The sequence below is a fragment of the Fragaria vesca genome, unplaced genomic scaffold (assembly GCF_000184155.1).
Source record: "Fragaria vesca subsp. vesca unplaced genomic scaffold, FraVesHawaii_1.0 scf0513155, whole genome shotgun sequence".
Taxonomy (NCBI): Eukaryota; Viridiplantae; Streptophyta; class Magnoliopsida; order Rosales; family Rosaceae; genus Fragaria; species Fragaria vesca.
Genome location: NW_004443447.1, coordinates 185,402 through 208,564, shown reverse-complemented (window position 1 = coordinate 208,564; position 23,163 = coordinate 185,402). Strand labels below are relative to the sequence as shown.

The 23,163-nt window shown below is 39.8% G+C and overlaps 1 protein-coding gene across 1 annotated transcript; it reads left to right on the top strand.

Annotated features, from left to right (window-relative positions):
• Nucleotides 1-12,051: 12,051 nt before the first annotated feature.
• On the top strand, nucleotides 12,052-14,348 carry LOC101309506 (50S ribosomal protein L35, chloroplastic-like). The gene is made up of 3 exons (XM_004309892.1): nucleotides 12,052-12,474; nucleotides 12,705-12,821; nucleotides 14,058-14,348. Exons 1-3 carry the CDS (start codon nucleotides 12,217-12,219, stop codon nucleotides 14,133-14,135), a joined length of 453 nt encoding a protein of 150 aa, XP_004309940.1. The 5' UTR covers nucleotides 12,052-12,216; the 3' UTR covers nucleotides 14,136-14,348.
• Nucleotides 14,349-23,163: the final 8,815 nt, after the last annotated feature.

Below are 23,163 nucleotides of genomic sequence, written 5' to 3'. Positions count from 1 at the left end.
TGTCTGAGGGAACCTCTAGGAACCCTCAAACGTCGTTTCGGGGCCTCATGACAGCCAGACGTGCGGCCATTCTGGAGACGGCGCAGAGGCAGCCGGAGGTGCCCCCGTCATCGAGGCAGCCGCGCGTCCCTCATTCCTCGAGGCAGTTGCGACCTCAGACCCAGACGGAGGTGTCTGCACCCCGTATGCTTGAAATACACTGGGCTCCCACTCCGAGTCCTACTACTTCGGATGGTGGGTCATCTGGGGTACAGATGCCGCCGCCTCATCTGTTCCTTCCGCGGATGATACCGGCCTTACCTGCAGTTGATGGCTCAGGGGTGCCGATTTATCCACTGCCCCCGCTAGTGGCTTCATCAGCAGCGTACCGGTTCGTGCCTTTTGATAAGCCTCTTATTTCCGCGAGGGTATCATCATCGGTGACAGAGACGGAATCTGTCGCGTCCGCCGCATCGCCCTCAGGTAATGAAAGATGAATTATTTGTTTTCTTATAATTCTCCGATTTTAATAATCAATTTGGTTTATCATGTGATAAGCACCGTCAGAGCGAAGCCGGCAAAGAAGAAGAGAGGCCCCGTCACAGGGAAGACTCTCGAGAAGATGGTCGGTACCTCAAGGAGGATCGTCATACGTACTGACGGGGATGGCGACATAGTATCGAGCGGAAAGTCGAGGACGTACTCCGGCCGCGTCGGAGCGCTCATTAGGGATAGAGTCCCTATGTTGTGGTCAGACTTGGGCGAGGTCCTGCAGGAGGTTAAGGATATGGTCCACAACGCGATATCGGTGAGTTTACAAAATGCCTCAATAATATTACGTATTACATTGTTGATTTTTCGAAAAACTAAACTAATAAACGGTTAAATGCAAGTGTGGTTTGAGGTTCCCGAGCACCTGAAGAGCAGCTAGGCGGACGTTGTGCATGGGGGAAGGTACGTTGGGAAGTTAATGAAAAAACAAAATTGTATGTGATATTAATAATATTTCTAATATTTTTTTGTATCTGTAGGTACAAGGAGTGGAAGAACGAGTTGCGGACCCACTGGACTACGCACGGGAACGCACGTTCTGGTACCCCTGTTGAGTTCCAGTACGGGGAGTACGAGTGGCGTTGGCTTCTGACATCAGAATTCAACAACCCTCGTAAACAGGTATTTAAAAAAATTAATTAGTTAATTTGTCATTAAGTACGTGCGTTTTTAAATATTTTACTAATAGTTTAGTTTTTTCTTTGAATGCCGTTTCCCGGGCGAACGCTCAGAACTGGTAACGCAACACAAGGAACCATCGTGCCGGTTCTAGACAGTTCGCTGTCTTCATGGACGAGGCGGCCAGGGAACATCCAGAAGTCAACCAGTACGTCTATACGTACGAGAAGGCATATCCTGACGCCCAGGAGGATATTGTAAGTCATCTTACGTTTTTAAATTTTTAATTTTACTTATATATATGTCAAAATGTTAATTAATAATTTTTTTCTTATCGAATTAGGCGAAGGTGACGGAGGCTAGTGACGAGGTGATGAGTGCTATAGTGAGAGAGACATGGCTTGACACGCAGGAGGAAAAGATGTCTGAAGCCAGTCCCCGATCGACACTTCGGATCCGACGGTTGGGACAAGGATCATGGGCACAGCTTTCCCACCGCGAGCAAACAACTTCTACTGCCAGGCTCTAGGAAAGAAGGGTGAGGGGGTCCTAAAGACCACTCTAGGATTTCAACGAAAGGCAGCCTCGACCAGCAGCAGGACCACGACCACGACCACCAGGACGACTCAGCTAGAGTCGGAACTTCAGAGACTACGGGAACAGCAAGCTGCTCAGACTGCCTATAATGCCTCGCAGGTAGCCTATAATGCCTCGTAGGCATCCTATGTTGCCGAGATACATGTCATCCAGCAGGCCCAGCAGCAGTAGATGTTCCAATACATGCAAGACTTTACAGCTACCCAGCTTCAGGGACTTCCGGCTCCACCCATGCCTACGGCTATACCGCTGCCCCAGCCGCCGCAACCTCCGCAGCAACCTCCACAGCAGCCCCCAAAAGCGGATATTAATTTAGACGATCTAGATTTTGTGTAGTTGATGAATTATATATTGTTTTATGTGCTTATTGTTGTTGTTGGTTATATGGAACTGTTTTGGTGTATTTTGCAGCTTGCTTGGAATGGTAATTTAGAAATTTCGGGTTTTTTTTTTACTGGAATGGACTTATAGCCGACGAAATACGCAATAATTCGTCGGCTATAGTATTTTAAATTTTTTTTAAATAAGGTTTAGCCGACGAATTATGACACATTTCGTCAGCTAAACCCTTCTAAAGCCGACGAAACAGACTATATTTCGTCGGCTTTAGTTATTTTTTAATTTTTAATTAAACACTTTAGCCGACGAAAAATTTAAGATATTCGTCGGCTAAAGTCTGAAGAAAAAACCGACGATATGTTTTTCGTCGGCTAAACTCTTGGACTATAGCCGATGAATATCTTAAATTTTTCGTCGGCTAAAGTCTGGGAAAAAAACCAACGACATGTTTTTCGTCGGCTAAACTCTGGGACTATAGCCGACGATGTCTTCTAGTTTCGTCGGCTAAAGTCATCGCCGACGACCTTTTCCTGACGAAATCTTAGCCGACGATGGATCTTAGCCGACGAATTAAGCTAACAGGCCGACGAAACTTTTTCGTCAGCTAAAGTACTTGTCCTGGTAGTGTGGCAATTTTATTGGTGCAGGTACCTATTTACAACCAAAACAAGCATAGCCTCGAAATTCCTCACAAGATTGTGATCATAACAGACATGTTGGTTATGATCTCTCCTTAGTTTCTCAAAATGATGACACTAGAGTTGACTGGCACCTTGCTCTGGACTCGGTGAATACCACTCTTGATTACAACCCTTATAAGAGCAGATGTTGTGTTGTGAATGTGGATGATACCCTTCATACATTATGCCAAAAACAGCATCAAATGACAGTTGAGCACTGTCGTCTGAAGAAAAATTATATGTCGTCTGAGGCCCTGCCGTCTGATCATCAATCAGACGACAGTTCTCCATCGTCGTCTGAGTATTGATCAGACGACATATGTTATGTCATCTGAAATTTGACAAGCCTGGAAGGTTTCTGAACTTTAAGTCGTCTGAATAAAAATCCAACAACATTTAAATGTCGAGTGAAAGAAGAAAAATGAATGATTTGTTGAATTAGATGTAGTGTGATACAACCATACACTGCATATAATCGTCGAGCTACAGAACCTACAACGACAAATATATTCACATGTTGACAATTTAATGTCGTCTGATGTTATTAAAGTTGAAAAATTACTAGACTCTATGTCGTCTCAATGTAAAACCAACGATACATATATGTCGTCTGATAGTTCGTTTAACTTCGTTTTTATGTTGTAGGGTATGATAACTTATGTCGTTTGATTGTCTATTGGACTTCATATTATTATTGTTTGTTATAAAACTTATGTTGTTTGATTGTCTATTGGACTTCACAATTTCATTGCTTGTTATAAGCACTTATGTTGCTTGATTATGAATTGAACTTCATATGTAACAAAATTAAGAATAGAACAAAGAAAGTAACATTTTATTGAATGTTAGTAACCCATTTCAATTACAAAATTATTTGAAGTGTAAGAATACATTTTGATCCTAATCTACATATAACTACATTCTTATTCCTCTCCTTTACCATAAGCCAAGTGAATCCCCAAAACAGCAGCAAGATGAGTCGTGTAAGAATGCTGAGGCCTGAAAAAGAGGTTAAGAATTAGAACATGCATGATGCAAAGAACAAATATCTAGATATACTGTGAGAAAGGATACAGAACCCACAAGCTGTAAGTACCTACAAGTTAACTTCCACACTTAGAAAACCTAAGAGATTACAAGAGTAAAGCATCCCTTAATGCTAACCGAAAATAAGATTCTCATAGTAGCACTAAGCTTTTATTAGAATTATGAAACGTTTGAAAATAAAATCTTTGCAAATATAGTGATAGACATGAATACCAAACGTACAAATGTGCTAAACGTACAATGGAATGATTATACAGCAGACAAGTGAAACACTATGGCCTTTCACTAGTGTTAGACCTAAATCTTTTTGAACAGCTATTAAGAATCTTAAAACTGAAAGAATCTATCTATTCATTCCTTCCTTTAATACAAAACATAGGCACAGAGTTCAAGTATTTCCCATCAAAACTCTAGTTTGATTGAGGAAGAGTATTGATATTTAAATTCATTGAGAGTACCATAACAAACTTTTGGATACGTAATATGCTATTGAACTATAAAATTGCAAGATACTATGTCATACTGTATATCTTTAGGACCGAATGACTCCTCCAGTATGCTTATGGCCTCCAAATACAATGGTTATGCCTTATATATAACTTATTAACAAACCAAGACCTACCCCAGCCTAGAATTAATAGTTTGTTTATCTTTCGTTCAAGATAGAAATAGAACAAAGATTCCAAAATTCAGTAAACACATCAAATAATCCTAATGTAAACCCTCTCCAGTGAACACATCATCCTAATGCATCAATGCAATGCATATCCGTTTATCAACATGTAGTCCTCATATTGATTTCATTAAGCCAAGCAAACCAACATAGAAAATAATGCATTTTTATGCATAAAAACATAATGATATTTTCAGAAACATCTCTAACCAGTGAAGACCCCCTACTTGGAAATTCTGATGTGCGACTCACAACAAATACCACTTGACCAACCTTCAGTTCCCTTGTATCCTTGTTCCTAATATAAGCATAAGTAGTACCTTAGTCAATCATAACATCAATCAAAGTCGCATTTTCAAAGAATCAGCTGTAGCTAGAGTTTCCATGTGTGAGCTTGTTCCAAAAGAAAAGTAGTGATCAGATTATACAACACAGAGACAAAGCTTTGTTAAAACAAAATGGAGTTTTTCCTTGACCCTTTTTGGACTGAAATACAAAATCAAAGCATAATTGCATATCTAATTTAACTTGTTAAAGATCGAAAACTGATACAAAAGGTAAGAGCTCTCAAACCAATTGTTTTGTAACAATAAGCCGCAAACCTGAGAAAGTTTCAGGAAACAGGTAGTAAGAGAGAAAAATTCATTAACAATGGACTTTTTAATACTTTCAGCTGAAAATCTTCAGAATCAAAGTAGACAAGCAAAACCACAATATCCCAAAATTTCAAGTCGTTTGGAGTTCAAATACATGGTCAAATAGAGACCCAAAGTGACTGAAAATGCAGTTTCTGCAGAAAATTCTGAAACACTGTATGAACTTTAAAATAGCACAAGTTTCTCAAATCAACTCCGTTTTGATCATTGAAGAGTCTATTTTCAACTGTTAAAAACTGAGATTGAACAAAGATGTATAGATTTTTCGAAAATCATGGAAAAGCCCACTGGTTCAGCTTTGCTGTGTCTGTGAGGCATTCTATCAAACATGTGGTGTGCACTATATGAAACCCAATCTAAATCAGTTCTAAGCATCTAAATAGAGTTACCAGACCTAACGATTAGTTAAAAGTGCATCCCATAACAACCTCAAACATATATCAATGAAATTCGAGATGAGTGGAAGAATATATTACCAAAAGAAAGCAAATTTGATGTTGGGAGAAGCTCAGCGAAATCCTGCAAACTTAGATGATTCAAGCTGCAAAATTCACAAGTTCTGCAAATAGAATACGAAAATTAGAGAAATCATTGTAAATGGAGGAAGAGATGGAAAACGGAATACCTCTCCCCCAATCCAGAAAATTAGGGTTTTTGAATCTACTCAGGCCGAGTCTACATCGACGAGCTTGTGGCTGATGGAGGCGAGATAGGCTGAAGCTCGGATCAGAAGGTGTAGAAGGGAACGAAGGTTAGGAGGTCGGAGACGGAGAAGAGGTCAATGTTGGCGGTGGGGAGTGCGTCAGAAAGGGAGAGAAGAGATTTTTGGGAAGAGAGGGAAGAGAGACAATGGATTTGAGATCGAGGTTCTTGAGAGAGAGTGAGAGCGGCAGAGAGGGAAGACATTTTTGGGTGCTAGGGTTTCTTAGCATCTTATTTATACTTTTGTAGGTGGAATGTTAATTTTGCCCTATCCCCTAACCACTAAACATTTTTTTCACATTATAATTTTCTATTAATTAATACTTTTTACTTTTTAAAGTGTTTTTATCATTACATCATACTACATATATGTGTAGTCTAAGTTTAATAAGAATGATAAATTTACCATTGACCGCGTCGACCAAGACCAGAAGATTATCGAAAATGTCTAAATTTTGTACCATAGTTATGTTTCACTATCATGATCATATCCAATACTCAAAATTTAATTTTTTGAATTTTTTAGTCATTTGAATCACAACATGCCTACTAATGTGCTAGAACATGTTAACTAGGTTATATCTAAACGTTTATCTTTATAAGCCAAATGTATGGACAAAATCTAATTTGTAAAATTTGACCGTACGATGTGATCAACGTAGTTAAATATGGATACGATAGAAATTTTACCCATTTTCGATAACGTTTGGGTCTCGATCGCATGGGTCAACTTTATTTACGCCTATACTTCCTTATGATTCTCTATGGGGAACTATACTATCAATTTGTAAAAGTGACCGAATTTTCACATGGATTAGTTTCGCCAATACCAAAGGAGAGTTTGACTTTTGATGAATCGAATATATAAGTTTTGGGCGGAGTAGAGAAGAGCGTTTCCATTTTGATAATTGTGTTGACTTTTTCAAGTATTAATCAGACAACATGTATATGTAGTCTGACTTTGTTGAAGAATGATCAAACTAACATGGACTGCATCGACTGAGACCCGAACATTATCGAAAATGTCTAAATTTTGTACCATGGCTAGGTTTCGCTATCATGATAATATCCAATACTCAAACTTGAATTTTTTTAGTTTTAGTCATTTCAATCATGACGTGCCTACTAATGTGCTATAAAACGTTTACTACGTTATACCTAAACATGTATCTTTATAAGCCAACTGTATGAACGAAAATTGTTGTTTCTTGTGTGCTTTCTGGTTATGGATTTGAGTATTTGATTTCGAGCATTTACGTGAGTCGGCATCTGTTTTGGACCAAAAACAGTTTTGGGCTGATTGGGATAAATGGCAGAAGAAAGATCTGAGGCCACTGCTACAGTAAATGAACAGTGTTTTGAGCAACTCTGAAATAGTATATTGTAAATTTTTTTACTGTACATACATGTAGTATTAGACAATTTTAACAAACCTTTCCAAAGGCTTCTGAGTTGTGACCCAAGGCCTCAAGTATATGCAAGACGATCTTCCAAAAGTAAAAGTAGCAGAAACACACGGTCACTTGGCTAACATGTTTAAGACATTTTTAGGATCGGCTTCTCCGTTGGGTTTTCACCTGAGCTCTTCCGATAATCGAAATCTAAAATCTTAATCTTTACAGCCAAACCAATTTAGGTTTTCAGCAAAATCTTAGAATTTGGTATTTAAAGGAGAAGACGGGAAGACGACGAAAGACAGAGAGAGACAACATCTAGATCTTAGTTTTTAAATATTAATTGACATCATTTAAAAATGAGCCTATTTTTCTTTTTTGTAGGGTTTTTTTTTTTTGAAAAGAGAAATAAATTACATTAAGAAGCCTTTAAGGCAACAACCGTTTACAATGTCAAATAATAAGGCTCTCGAAGCCTTATGAGAAACCCTATCAATTCAATACAGAGGTGAATTATAAGAATGCCCGAGATTAGCTATTGCATTGGCAACAAAATTCACCTTCCTAAAAACATGTTTAAAAGTAATGGAATCAAAACTAGTAGCTAATGTTTTGATGTTTTGCACTAGTTTGATTAATCTCCAAGGCGGTTCAAGATGTCCATTCACTACATCTATCACCAACTTGGAATCTCCTTCAACTTCAGCATTGGTGAAGCCTTTCTCCTTTGCTTTTATTAAGTTGTCTCCTAACGCTATAGCTTCAGCAATTGGGACTGAAGCACTTTCAATGCGACAAGAGGCAGCAGAAACTGGTCTTCCATTGTCATCTCTAATTATAAAGCCACAAGCCGTTGAATTACTTGTGACTGGTCCATCAAAATTAATCTTAATAAAAGAGTTAGGATGTGGTTGCCACTTGATAGTGGTACAATGGTTTTGAGAATGTACCTCAATAACTGTTTCGCTAACATTATTCTGACATGAAATTAAAGCTGCTGCTGCTAAGGTAGTTGATAGAGGATTATGAACAAACTCCTCTAAAATAGTGTCATTTCTAGTTTTCCAGACATGCCAGCAAGTGGTAATCACTTTTGCAAAGAAACCAGCATCATAAGGCTGTGAAATAAAGAGTTCCTTAAAGACATTAAGGAAACCCTCTTCCCAATCCCTTGGGGACACAACATTCGAAAGGTTCCAAACATTTTTAGTAAAGTCACAATAACCAAAGAAGTGGTCAGCTATTTCATTATCATTGTTACAAAGGGGACGAGAGTTATCAGCAATGAAACCAAACCTGGATAGCCTATCTCTTGTCTTAACTTTTATTTTTTTTCCCAATGTTGTGTCCCCAATTGATTGGGAAAAGGGTTTCCTTAATGTCCTTAAGGAACTCTTTATTTCTCAGCCTTATGATGCTGGTTTATTTGGAGTGCTGCTAGATGTACTCAGCAAATGACTAAGTAAACCCAACACTCAATTTTTCGTCATATATTTTCCTATTTTGCCCCTGTTATTGGATATAAAAATATAACTATTATTACTATTATTAAACAAGGAACCCAACATCTCTTGTTGTTTTGTTTCAACTTTCAATAGCAGTATGAAGATCAATGCCATCGATCTACCATTATTATTCTTGTTCAGATTTGTGCTTAATTCCAAGGTGCATTCAACTGAAATACAAAATATATGAAAGACGAAATTTCACAAGAAGGTGAAGAAGATCGCGGACAAAAGTCTGAGAGAGATCTAAGAGACCACCAAACAATTGACCATGCGACCACAATTCTTATTGTACTTGGGCACTTCCCAGATTCCCAGTGATCCAACCATCATTCTTTTTTCTCTTTAATTACACAATTATAAGAATAAGATTTGTAGTGATAGGATCTGTAATACCCCGAAAATTTGATATTGATTTCTAATATTATTTGTGAATTTTCGAGTTAGAAGTTAGTGTGTTTTGAGGTTCGAAAGACGAACGGAAGTGTTCGGATGCATAAATTACCCGTAACGGTTTTTATGGTTTTGAAGGGTTAAGAGTTGACTTTCTAATCTGTCGGGTTTCTTGAGAAACTTCCTTCACGAAAGTTGTAGAGCATGACGATACGAGTTCGTGGACATGTGGCACGCTTAAAACGGACTTCGAATGTGGAAGTTATGGTCAGCAGAAGTTCGTGGCTTTACGGGATTTTTTGGGTTAAATAAGAGAAGTTCTAGGGTTCCATTTCATTTTTCCGGAACCCATTTCTCTCTCTCTTTCTTCTCTCTCTCGCGATACCTTCAGTATCAAAGTTCTCTAGCCGACCCGACCCGGACCCAGTTGACCCGACCCAGATTTTTCGGTCGACTCCGGCGAACTCAGACGGCGGCACCAGTCAGGTTTTCTTCCTCTCCTCGGTGTGATCCTCCTTGTGTTGGTGGGTGAGGACGACTCGAGCGGGATTGAGAGAATCGAACGCTGCAGCGGAGGGTGGTGGACCCGACTTCGACCCGACGACTTTCTGGCCGTGTACGGCGGCGACTGGAGGTGAGGCTGCCCATTCCTTGAAGCATTCTTCCTTCTAAGCACGTTTCAAGCTGCCATTCACCTCGTTTTGAGGTCTAGAAGTCGATTTGAGGCCGCCTTGGCAGCCGGTTTTGTTGTGGACGATTCCGGCCAATTTGGTTCAAACGTCAGGTATAAAAGATGCTTCCTTTGCTTCAACCTACAAGTTTGATGTTTTGAGTTTGCCCAAATTCAAAATTTTTGGGGTAGCGCTTGGGGCCCACTCGCCGCCGCCTGTGGTGGTGCGTGGCGGCGCGTCTGGTAGGGGTTGGGAGGTCATGAGTAACTGTTAGCTTGTGCTCGTCGATACGAGCACGTTGACATGTCATGAGGTTATGTTTGATCAAGTTTTGCATCCTAGGTTTAAGGCTATGTTGAGAATCATGAGAGGTTGTTAAACTTTGGTTTTTTTTTTTTAGCTTTGAAAATCTTGTTAGCTATTTCAATAGGTTGGTTGAGGGTTCCTATGACCTTGGGAGGTCTCGGAAGAAGGTTGTCCCTTTTTGGGCAAATCTTGGGTTAAAGCTTGTTAAGGGTGCAATGTTCTTTTGTTTAAGTGATTATTAAAATTATTATTTGTGTTAAATAGGTAGCTTGTGGAGTTGATATTTAAGCTTGGCTCTTGTGTTGTGTTGAAGATGCAGCGGGATTATTTAGGTGAGTAAAATCTCACTAAGGTCCACTTTGTGACCTATTTATTTATGATGATTATGATGATGATAATGTTGATGAAAATGTTGATGATTATGATGATTATGATGATGATAATGATGATGAAAATATTGATTATGATAATGATAATGTTGATGAAAATGTTGATGATTATGATGATTGTGATGATGATAATGATTTAAAATTATGTTTTCTTTTTTGTTTATTTTAAAATATATGAGCTTGTTCGCCAACGGCTCATAGGTAAGAGAAAACAAGTTTTCCTTTTTAAATGATTATTTTTAAGGTTCTAGTGACTATAATATCTTTAGTTCTTGGTAGATTATTCTTGTGAGAAAATCTATGTGTGTGTATATATATCTCTTTGTGAAAAGGTATATTATAGTGAGCTGTCGCTTGTCTGGTTCTATTGATGTGATTATTTGTGTATTAGTTGTGGATGTGTGCTTTAGTGGTGATTGTGTGCATTCGTTGTGGAATGGTGCCTTAGTGGTGATTGTGTGCATTAGTTGTAGATGTGTGTCTTAATGGTGATTATGTGCATTAGATTAGGAGCCTTCGTGGTGGACTGAGAACCAAGTCTTGACCGGGTGATTGGTTATGGTCAGTATAGAGCTTTAGTCTGTCGGTACTTCATGAGGGATGACTATGTGTTGACGAACCCATGAGTACGCGTTTGTCTAGTTACTTATGAGGGATGACTATGCGTTGACGAACTCATAAGTAAGGGTTGAGAAATGATTGTGTGATGTTCTTATATGTTGTAATTTAAATTTCTTGCTTTGAGTATCTCCTGAACTATGCTTATCCGCAAGAGATTCTCTAATTTTAATCGTGTGATTGTAATGGAATTCCTGAACTATACTTTTTGCAGGATTTCATTTATAATTTGATTGATTGTGAATTGTTGTGATTTCTTATTTACTCTCTTTTGAATTGTTTTGCTTTTAGGCAATACTTGAACTAAGTTTCTAAGACAGGAATTACCAATTTTATTCATATGTGATGTTGGGTTGAGTCATTTAATGTAGATTTACTCATACGAGCTTTTAAAGCTTACCGGGTTTGTTGTTTACAACCCGGTGCACCAATCCATGGTGTAGAGGTTGATTTTGCAGGTGAAGATTTTCAAGATTGAGACGTAGAGATCTAGAAGCTGCTTGTTAGGAGTCGAATATGTTTTTTTTATTGATTGTCAATTTGTAGTGAACTCTTTAGAGCGTGACCTTTACTTGACTTCTCAAGTTATGTAAACGTCGGATTGTATTATATGACCTTTTTCTTTTTGTTAACATGTCTTGAATTTGAATTTTTATTTATCCGAAATTCGGTATAATTATCCTGATTTAGAAACACACGATTGTGAATAGATCTTATAGAGGACGAGTCCTGGAAGGAATGAACAAACCGCAGTTTTGTTTTAATTTATTTTTTATAAAATTATCTTAAAAATAATATTAGATCTACTTAGACATTTGTTAGATATATTTAGCAGCATCCTTTATATACAAAAGTGATTACCACACTTGCTGGTAGGTCCGGAAAACGAGATGATGAGCCTAATCTAAATCTTCTATAATCAGCTAGTATGTGGGTGAACAGGACTGTATAACATGTAGAGAGTGCGTATGACCTTCTATGGACCCGCGCCGTCCTCACCAGTAAAAACAGAAGGCAAAAGAGATAGCACTCGAATTAAAAACCTCCAACTCTATCCATAACTCTTATCGGCAAACGAACTGGAATAGGAACTCACAATGGCTTCCGCGACGGTGACCATGACGGTGTCGTTTGGTCTGAGATACTCCCCATTGTGCTCTTGTAGGGTTGGTCAAGCCTCAGTTCAACTCGCTCAACTCAACCGGCCCAACTCATTGAGACTCAGTTCCTCACACACCATTTCTGGGTTCCGCTCACTTCTTCCCCTCCGGCTCTGCACCATCACTTCCACACCTCTTAGGCTTCGCTCTTTCACTATTGTAGCTCATAAAGGCTACAAAATGAAGACCCACAAGGTAATTCTCTCTCAAAGTGAAAGCCTTGAGCTTGATGAGGAAGATAGTATTATTATTCTGAGTTGCTTTGGCATTATTGTATCTGGGTATATTGAAATTGAGTTTCATGTACCCTAAATTCGCATCATACATTCCTCAGTGAAAGCTTGAGTTGTGAATTTTCAATTAAGCCGAATGTAAACAGTGTAAAATTTTGAAATTGCTTGTTAATTTTGAATTACTGTTTTTAGGCTTCATCAAAGCGGTTCAGGGTGACAGGTAGAGGGAAGATAGTTCGGAGGAGAGCCAGAAAGCAACATTTACTTGTGAAGAAGAATGCCAAGAGGAGAAACCGGCTCTCCAAAATGGTGATGTTTCTTGAACATTGCTCCGAGTTTAGTTATATGAACTTATGAACTAGTCGAGTATTGAAACTCAAAACTGAGTTATTATCTGGGCCTTAGAAACATGTTAGGCACTAAAAGATGTTCATTTATTCAGTGTTTAAGTTAAACTATGATTCCGACTAAAGTTATATATGAGCTACCCAATTTAGGAATCCAGGGTCTGGATATATGTGTCCTAGGGAGCAGACTTACAATTACGGATCAAATTACCTTGGATAATAGAGGTTGAAATTGGAAGCTATTGCATGAGAGTATTATGAACACCATTTTCCCTCTGATTATTGTGACTAAGACAAAGAGACAAACATTTTACCACTCTCTCTCTTTCTCACACGTATAAGTAGGAAAGCTTAAGGCTCATTACTAAAACCCAGACATTGATCTCCTTACATTCAAAAGATGAGGTGCAAGTGAAAACTTGACTGAGAAAGGGCTTGTTTTCAACACTCTTGTTCTTAAGGTTCAGTTTGTAGCCTTTGAGACATTATAAGGCTTTTTCTGTGTCTTTGTATGTTATATTTTCACCATTAGTGAGATGGATAGTTTTCTATGGCTTAAGAGAACCTATACTAGGGAAAATATCGTCCTCATTCGTTACCATTTGGAATTGCTATTTTGTTTTACCTCAGGTGCATATAATGTCATTATGTACTTTTCTTAAGTTTGCTTTGTTTTAGGTTAACCTGGTACGTGCAATGAAGAATTGTTAAAAAGAGCAAATTAGGTCCTATGGGTTGGGTGTTAAGGAAGTTTAACAGTTCTCTTCTATGTTAATTGAACCATTGCACTTAGATTTTGGTGGGGTTGCATGCGATGGCAGAGGTGTCTGCCATCTTTCTTTTTCTTACAAAAAACGTTTTACTCTACGGGGTCCTACTATCTCAATTGTGCTTACAGTGGCGAGCTATTAGATTCGCTTGTGTTATTGCACAACCAAGCTTTGGAAAAGGAAAATTCACATGCAAAATAAATAAACAAGCCTTACATAGCTTGTTCAAAAGAACACTGCTCACTGATCTATTACCCAGCGCTTAGATAACACCCACCTGCATACTTTGACACCTTTAGCCACCCACTGACCCTTAGTTCCTCTATAATTTTGTTTATTGTAATAGATGTTATTACAGAGATTAATAAAGTTCGATTTTGTACTACTATTTGCTTTCTTATGTTACTTGGGTCTTTTGCGATGTGCAGCATGCAGTTAGTCGAAGTGACTATGACAATGTGATTGGAGCATTGCCATATCTGAAAGTAAATAGGAAGGCAGAATAAAGTTGATCTTTGCACTTGTTGCACAAGGCATTTTGGATCTGTAAACCTGTAATTTTCAAATTGTTGTATAAGTGCTCGGTTGTTCTAAATGATTTTTTTATTTTTTTTGAAGATGGGGCTGGATCTAAATGATTTATATTTTGTAATGAATCTACAATGGTTGGTATTACCTGCATTGGAATTTCTTTGTATTCACTAGGGACTATTCACTCGTGTTAGGTCTTACTGTCCAATACGCTGTTCCTTCACAAGATGCTAGAACTTGAGTGTGGAGTAGATTGCAGACAATAATTGTAATACGTTACTTCATCTATTGATCATGAACCGCTATGTCAATCTAGTGCTATGGCCTATGGACATGACACAAATTTACATTTCCCTCTTTAGAATAACTGAATATGAATTGTTGAATAACTTAATTTAGGTACAGAGAAAACAGCTCACATCTTTCATGGTTTTATTGTTTGGTAGTGTTTAATGGAGGCCCTTCTGTTGCGGACTGCAAACTTGCGGACTCACTGAGGACTTTTAAAAACAGACCGTTGGATTACTTGAACGGTTTAGACTTCAAGAAATACAAATATTTTTCTATCGTCATCTATCTCTCTTTCTCTGTCAGTCATCTACCTCTGTTTCTTTATTTTCTGGGCAAGATTAACCTGCCATTTCTTGCAATCAAACTTACAATTTTACAGTAGACAGAACAACCCCCTCTTGTTTGGGTTTGTGGAATGATATCACAAAGTGAAGAACTGAAGATCGTATCTTCAGAATCAAAGAAACTTAACTGCAACTACAACAAAACTACTCACTTCCATAGGAGCCTTGAGAAAAAAAATTATGAAGGAGGGATGGACTGGAAATTTTTAATCTTAAAAGGAAAGAGCTCTTGCCTAGAAATGGCAGGTTAATCTTGCCCGGAAAATAAAGAAAGAGAGGTAGATGACTGACAGAGAAAGAGAGGTAGATGACGATAGAAAAATATTTGTATTTCATGAAGTCTAAACCGTTCATGTAATCCAACGGTCTATTTTTATAAGTCCTCAGTGAGTCCGCAAGTTTGCGGTTCGCAACAAAAGGGCCTCCAGTGTTTAATCATGCAACTTATTCTTAATTTAGTGAAGGTTTGTTAAATATATTTGGGAACCTTTAGTAGGTGATTTGGTAAGAGTGTATACTGGTAGATAAAAAGATATTATGATTTACGTGTCAAATAAGGAGTTTAGTTTAGTTAATATCATGTTTGGTGTCATTGGGTACAAAAATAAATAGGCTTACGTAACTTTTTTTTTTTTGGTCAAAGGCTTACATAACTTCTTGTTTTCATTTTGCCCTCTTTAGATGGTGTTATGGTTAAGGGTGGGCAAAAATCCCACTGTTGAGAAAAAGCCAGAACCAGACCGGCCGGCTCGACCGGGTTAAGTTGGGCTTTTCACCAGATCCAACTCAGTTTTTTGCCGGTCCGGTTCGGTCTTGTTTATACCCAGTCCGGTCTCAGGCCCTGTTTATTGAAACTAAAAAAAGCCGAAAGCCCAACTAATATATGTGTCATACTTCTATTGGGTGTTTCTAAGGATCCTACGATAATAGAATAAGCGCAACTACACAGGATTTGTGGTCAAAACCTAATTGAGAGAGTCAAACTCTAACACTCGCACTATCGCACACTCTCAGGTCTCAATCCCTATCCAGTATCAACAGTTCCACACAGACTCGCACCTCTCTAGCTCTTTGCAACCTTCTTCTTCTTCTCTAGCACACTCGCCCTCTTTGCTGCTTCATAAGGCCAGGTCATGTATGCCTTCAATTGTGGATTTGTAGTGGCCCTCTTTCTCTTGTTCCTATCTCCTTAGAACTAAATCTTAGAGACCATTTGATAATCGTATCAGACGATCTGCCTTTCTTCGACGATCGTCGCCACTTCCAGTCGGTATGATCTCTCACTCTACTCTACTCACTTTGATTTGATTTTCTAGGGTTTATTGCTGCAAATTTTTCACTCTTCACATTTCTAATCAATCCCTCTGATTTTGTTTCTTTTTTCAATTGACGTTAATGGAAGCCCATGTCAGGACCCACCCCGAATTTCACCCTGAAACCCGAAGTAAATCCTACGGGGACCACCTCCAAGGAAAGTTTACCAAAAATTCGACATAACCTCTCTTGAAAATGGACAACCATTTCTAATAATACTTGCATACACTTCTGAAAATCCAAATCTAACCTTAAACTCTTGGAGCCTTTTTGCTCCCCAAAACACAACATCTCCCAATTTAATTACTAACTCTAACAATTTAATCTCATAACCAACAACCACAGTTCAGAGCAACTCTATTTGAAAGGAGATGAACTAGAAATATAATGAGCGGAAGCTATACTATTGACTATGCCTCTTCTCCATGTACGCCCGACCTCAACTATATAATCCTGCAAACTGGGCACTTTTAAAACAAAGAGCCCAGGGGAAAACATTTGAAACACGTTAGAGTGAGTGGACAAAAATAAATTAACAAATAAAATATTTATGTTTCCCCAAATCAATTTCTAAGGAAAAATCGAATGCATGCTGCAAGTGATAAAACTTTTATCTCATAAATATCGAGCCTCTCAGACTCTATAATATATGTATGTATTTACACACGTCCATACTCCCTATATAAATTCATGGGTCTATGTAGGGCTACTACGCTCGCGTCTAACGCTCATGTCACGCCTTAATGCGGTGCTACACTACGCCATTAAGGTGGACAGACAGGTGTATAAATATGTGCCCATACCCCTTATATGAATTAAACACTCATATAGGGCTACTACGCTCGTGTCCAACGCTCACGTCACACCATAATGCGGCTTTATGCTACGCCATTAAGGTGGACAGACACATAGGGCTAGCTAGCTGTTATATACATACTCTCTCATAAATACATATTTATATCCACCGAAAATCCCATTTTAGGTGACTCTCCAAGAGAAATAAAATCGTCAAAATTAAAATGACGTCAAAATGCTCCACAACATTAATTGTTCATTCATGAACCGTAGCATGCATATTATTTAAAACAAAAGTCCACTCATAACTCTAGGCATAAGCCCGACGAAATCCAAATCGCCGCTCCAGTGAGCTTTCCTCAAACCCTGGCACAAATATATAATTAATTTCCCAACTAAAAATCTAATATTTAAACAATAGGCAAAATTAACAGAGAGCCATACTCACGCTCATCATTGCCTAACTTCGATACGGTCCACACCTCAACACTAAAACCAGCAGCCTTAACTACACCCTTCCACATATTATACGACTTTAATCCAACGGCCGGATTCTACCTTATTAATCCACCAAAATTACCAAACTTCGAAAATTCACAGACCTATCCAAAACTCATCCAAAAATTCCATAATTCATATCAATAAACTCTCATAAATATTCCACATTTAAAACCACAAAAATCTCCCAAACAGCGGCGGCCGGAGGCCGACTCCAGCGACCTCCAATGCCTACCAAATTTCAACAGCAGCTTCCTCTCAACCCCTCTACAACTTTCCTAACTAGCACAAACACCAATTCCAAGCCTAACTAGGTCAATCGAACAAAAACATCACAAAAAGCCCTAGAACTTCCACTCACCGGTTCTCCTTACCTAGACCAAGAGAGGTTGAGCCCTTTGGAGGGATTGATGCACGGGAGGAGAGCTTTCAAAAGAGCCAAGCAGCTCCGGCTATGGTGGCCGGAGGAGGGAGTTCCGGCGAATGGAGCACTCGGCTGCTAGGGGAGTTTCCTCCCCGTTCGGTGGCGTAACCGGCTTGGTCACCAGTCCAGGCGAGGAGAGGAGGCGGCGGCGGTCCAAACGGCACCGGTGCGGCGGCCTGGCTTGGTCGGACAGCGTCGGTCGGAGCCGGAGCAAATCCGGCAGAGTGAGGGAGAGAGAGAACGTCGGGAGAGAAGAGAGAAGGAAGAGGGAGAATGGGTTTTGGGCTTATAATCCCAACCGGTCCAACACCACCAAATAAAACCCAATTCCAAAAATTAACACCCCAAAAAATAATGCCCCAATAAAAATTACCTTTTACTAGCTAAAATTTACCATTTTTACCGTTGTCACAATCTCCTCATACGAATATTTCCTCCGAAATAATCGTCCCTCAAAACCCCTCTAGGGTTTAGGGTTTTTTTACCGTCGTCACAATTTCCTCCTACGAATATTTTCTCCGAAATAATCGTCCCTCAAAACCCCTCTAGGGGCTATTTAAACTATAAACTCATTGACAAAGACGATAAAACTCTTATTATTACTAAGCTAGTAAATAAGATAAAAATTTAAGGGTCGGGATGTGACAGCTCAGACCATTCGAAATTGCTTCAGCTTCAATCTAGAGGTACCTCTTGATTTAGTTCATTGATTTATATAGTTTGGCATGAACTTGTATAATTCGTTAGCTGTAGAATCCAATTAATTTAAGTGCAACAGGATTCATGTTTTTATCAAGAATATTATTGCTGCCCTATATTATTGTTGTTGTTGCACATGTCATAGCATAGATTTTACTTGGAATTTAGACATCTATTTGCACCTTGACCTTGTTTTCAAAGTCAAAGCTAAATAAAATCATTTCTGAATTCAAGTCAGTTCAATATTAATTTTATGAGAGTATTGATGCCCTATATTATTGTTGTTGTTGCACAGGTCATAGCATAGATTTTAGCCATTTTACTTGGAATTTAGACATCTGTTTGCACCTTGACCTTGTTTGTGAGTTTGTGAAATTAGACATATGTGAATACATCTGATTTTATGAACTGTGAGTTTGTATCTTCATTGTTGTTTGGTTGCAGCTAAGGGTTTAGATGTCGACATCCTCTTCATCATATGGCTGTCATTCAATCAATTCCGATTCAGAGACTAGGTGTTACGACTCAGGCGAAGAAATTGAAGTAAATAGAAGTTCCAGCTAAGACCGGGGATGATTTGGTTGCAGGGGAGGCTGAGTACAAGGAGGCAGAACCAGAAGCTCCAGTAGATGTTGCAGTTGAAGCTCCATAAGCTCTAGCAGTAACTGAGGTTTCACGGGGTGTGCCGAGAAAAAGAGGAAGAGGTTCTTCATCAACTCAATCTAAGGTTTCTAAACTGTCTTCAATGGTGTGGCAACACTTTACGAAGTATGACAGAGAACTCTTCACTCAATGAGATGGGAAGAAAGTGCATGCGGGAGATGTGAAGCGTGCACTATGCGTGCATTGTGGCACTGATCTCAAAGAAAATTCTTCCTATAACGGTACAAGCACTTTGCGTAGGGAACTCCAGAAAGTATAGATGACGGACAAGCTGTGATTCTTGGGGATGGTGAAGCCGAACCTGAAATGGAACTCTAGAAAGTGTGGACCAATGACCGTTGTGTGCAAGCTGCTTATGAGAAGATAGTGATCGATGAGCTGTCGTTCAGCCATGTTGAGAATGAAGGATCACACCTTGGTTCTTAAGTTATTTTACGGTTGTTTACTTTTGGTATTACTTTGGTCTTTTATCGCCTTGAGTAACCGTTTACTACTTAAAGACCCTAGAGTTGACTTTTTGTAGGAAAATTATTTGGGAAAATTTCTGAAAGGTGGTCGTAGAGGACGTTAATACGAATTCGTAGATATGCTATACGTTAAAATCGGAGTTAGCATGAAAAAGTTATCAGATAAAAAATGGTAAACATTAGTTAGTAAAAGGTAAAGATTTTATTGGGTTTTATTTTTGTGGGTATTAAGGTATTGGACCGGGTGGAAAAAGCCCATTTTTTCTTTTCCTCTCTCTCTCTCTCCTCTCCCGCGTGCTCCCCGACCCGCCGGACTCTCCACTTTTGTCCGCTGCCGTTCAGCCACCATAGACCACCAGACCGGTCCCAAACGGTCGGCCGTTGACCCAGCTTTCTTCCTGGACCGGTAGGAGCCCCCCTAGCGCCACCATGAGGGAGAAAGGACGCCCGAAATCCCAACGGTCCCGTGGTGTTCCATCTCCGAAATTCCCTCCTCCGGCCACCATAACTGGAGCTGCTTGGCTCAATAGGAAGCTCTCCTCCCGTGCATCAATCCTTTAAAGGGATTCACTCCCTCTTGGTCTAGATAAGGAGAATCGGGTGTTTGAATTTCTAGGGTTCCTTATTGTGTTTTTGTTCGATTGACCTAGTTAAGGTTGAAATTGGGCTTTGTGCTAGTTAGGAAAGTTGTAGAGCGGGTTGAGAGGAAGATGCTGTTAAATTTTAGAAAGCATTGGAGGTCGTCGGAGTTCGGATGCCCGCTCGCTAGCAATGGGCACCGCCGCTTAGGGGTAGTTTTCCATGTTTTTGAGTTTGTTTTAATGAGAGGAGTTTAATGATGTGAAGTTTGGAATTTTTGGAAGAGTTTTGGTTAGGTTTTGGATTTTTCAAAGATTGAGAATTTTAGCGATTGTTAGAATGAAAATCTGACCATTTGATTTAGTTGGATATGGTCCTAAAGTGCTAGAATCGATGAAGTGAGGTTGTGGTTGGAGTTTGGTATGAATCCGATAAGCTTAACCCTAGCTACGGTAGTGGGTTAGGCGGAAGATTTTCGGGGTGTTATATTAAAGCATTTATTTTTACAAAATTGGATTGTGGTTCAAATTATGCTTATGGTGTTAGGATTCATGGAGACCTCACACGTATGGCGTTGCGGATATAGTCGGGCTTATGCCTAAATTTGTGAGTGGACAATTTGTTTTTAAAGGAATATGCATGCATGATTTATTTTGGAAATTACTATTCTATTTACCGAGCTTATATTATAATTTCGATTTATGATATGGTCTTGAATTTATTTGAGTTTGAAGATACCCACACTACCAGGACAAGTACTTTAGCCGACAAAATATTTTCGTCGGCCTGGTATCCTAATTCGTCGGCTAAGACCTTAGCCGACGAAGGCTCATCGGCTATAGTGTCGTCGGGAAAGGATCGTCGGTGATGACTTTAGCCGACGAATCTCAAGACCATCGTCGGCTATTGTCCAGACTTTAGCCGACGAACTATTTTTCGTCGGCTATTGTTCCAGACTTTAGCCGACGAACTATTTTTCGTCGGCTATGGTTCCAGATTTTAGCCGACGAACAGTATATTCGTCGGCTTTACTGACAAACTTTAGCCGACGAATATCTCTGTTTCGTCGGCTAAAGTATATAATTAAAATATTTAAAAATAACTATAGCCGACGACATATTGTCTGTTTCGTCGGCTTTAGTAGTGTTTAGCCGACGAAACATACCATAATTCGTCAGCTAAACCCTTTGGAAAAAAAAAAATTACTATAGCCGATGAATTGTGGCATGTTTCGTCGGCTATAACGCCATTCCAGTAAAAAAAAATACACAAAATTCTTAAATTACCATTCCAAGCAAGCTGCAAAATACACCAAAACAATTCCATATATATAACCAACAAGAAGCACATAAAACTATATAAGGTATCAACTACACAAAATCTAGATGGTCTAAATCAATATCCGAATCTCGGGCCTGCTGGTGAGGAGATTGCGGCGGCAGAGGTAACTCTATAGGCGCAGGCATGGGCGGAGGTGGAAGTCCCTGTTGCTGGGCAGCTGTAAAATCCTGGAAGTACTGGAACATCTGCTGCTGTTGGGCCTGCTGGGCGGCATGTAGGGCTCTAGTAAAGGCTCTATATTCGGCGATCTGGGCGGCATGAGCGGCAGCCTGAGCAGCTTGAGCGTCAGCCTGAGCGGCAGCCTGAGCAGCATGAGCGGCAGCCTGAGCGGCTTGTTGTTCCCGTAGTCTCTCAACTTCCGACTCTAGCTGAGCCGTCCTGCTGTTGGTCGAGCCCGCCTTTCGTTGAAATCCTGGAGTGGTCTTCAGGACCCCCTGACCCTTCTTTCCTAGACCCCGGCAGTAGAAGTTGTTTTCTCGCGGTGGGAAGGCTGTGCCCATGATCCTCGCCCCAACCCTCGGATCTGAAGTGTCGATCCGGGAAATGGCTTCGGACATCTCTTCCTCCTGCGTGTCCGGCCATGTCTCCCTCACTATAGCACTCATCACCTCGTCACTAGCCTCCCTCACCTTTGCCTAATTGGATAGGAAAAAAATTATTAATTAACATTTTGACATATATATAAGTAAAATTAAAAATTCCGTAAAAAGGAAATAGTACTTACTATATCCTCCTGGGAGTCAGGATATGCCCTCTCGTACATATAGACGTACTGGTTGACCTCTGGATGTTCCCTGGCCGCCTCGTCCATGAAGACAGCGAACGGTCTAGAACCGGCATGATGGTTCCTTGTGTTGCGTTGCCGGTTCTGAGCGTTCACCCGGGAAACCGCATTCAAAGAAAAAAGTAAAGTATTAGTAAAATATTTTAAAACGCACGTACTTAATGATAAATTAACTAATTAATTTATTTAAATACCTGTTTACGAGGGTTGTTGAATTCTGATGTCAGAAGCCAACGCCACTCGTACTCTCTGTACTGGAACTCAGCAGGGGTAGCAGAACGTGCGTAGTCCAATGGGTCCGCAACTCGTTCTTCCACTCCTTGTACCTACAGATACAACAAAAATATTAGAAATATTATTAATATGACATACAGTTTTGTTTATTCATTAATTTCCCAACGTACCTTCCTCCATGCACAAAGTCCGCCTAGCTGCTCTTCAAGGGCTCGGGAACCTCAAACCACGCCTGCATTTAACCGTTTATTAGTTTAGTTTTTCCAGAAATCTACAATGTAATACATAATATTATTCAGACATTTTATAAACTGACCGACATCGCGTTGTGGACCATGTCCTTAACCTCCTGCGGGACCTCGCCCCACTCTGACCACAACATAGGGACTCTATCCCTAATGAGCGCTCCCACGCGGCCGGAGTACGTCCTCGACTTCCCGCCCGATACTACGTCGCCATCCCCGTCAGTACCGATGAAAATCCTCCCTGAGGTACCGACGGTCTTCTCGAGAGCCTTCCCTGTGACGGGGCCTCTCTTCTTTTTGTCCGGCTTCGCTCCGACGGTGCCTA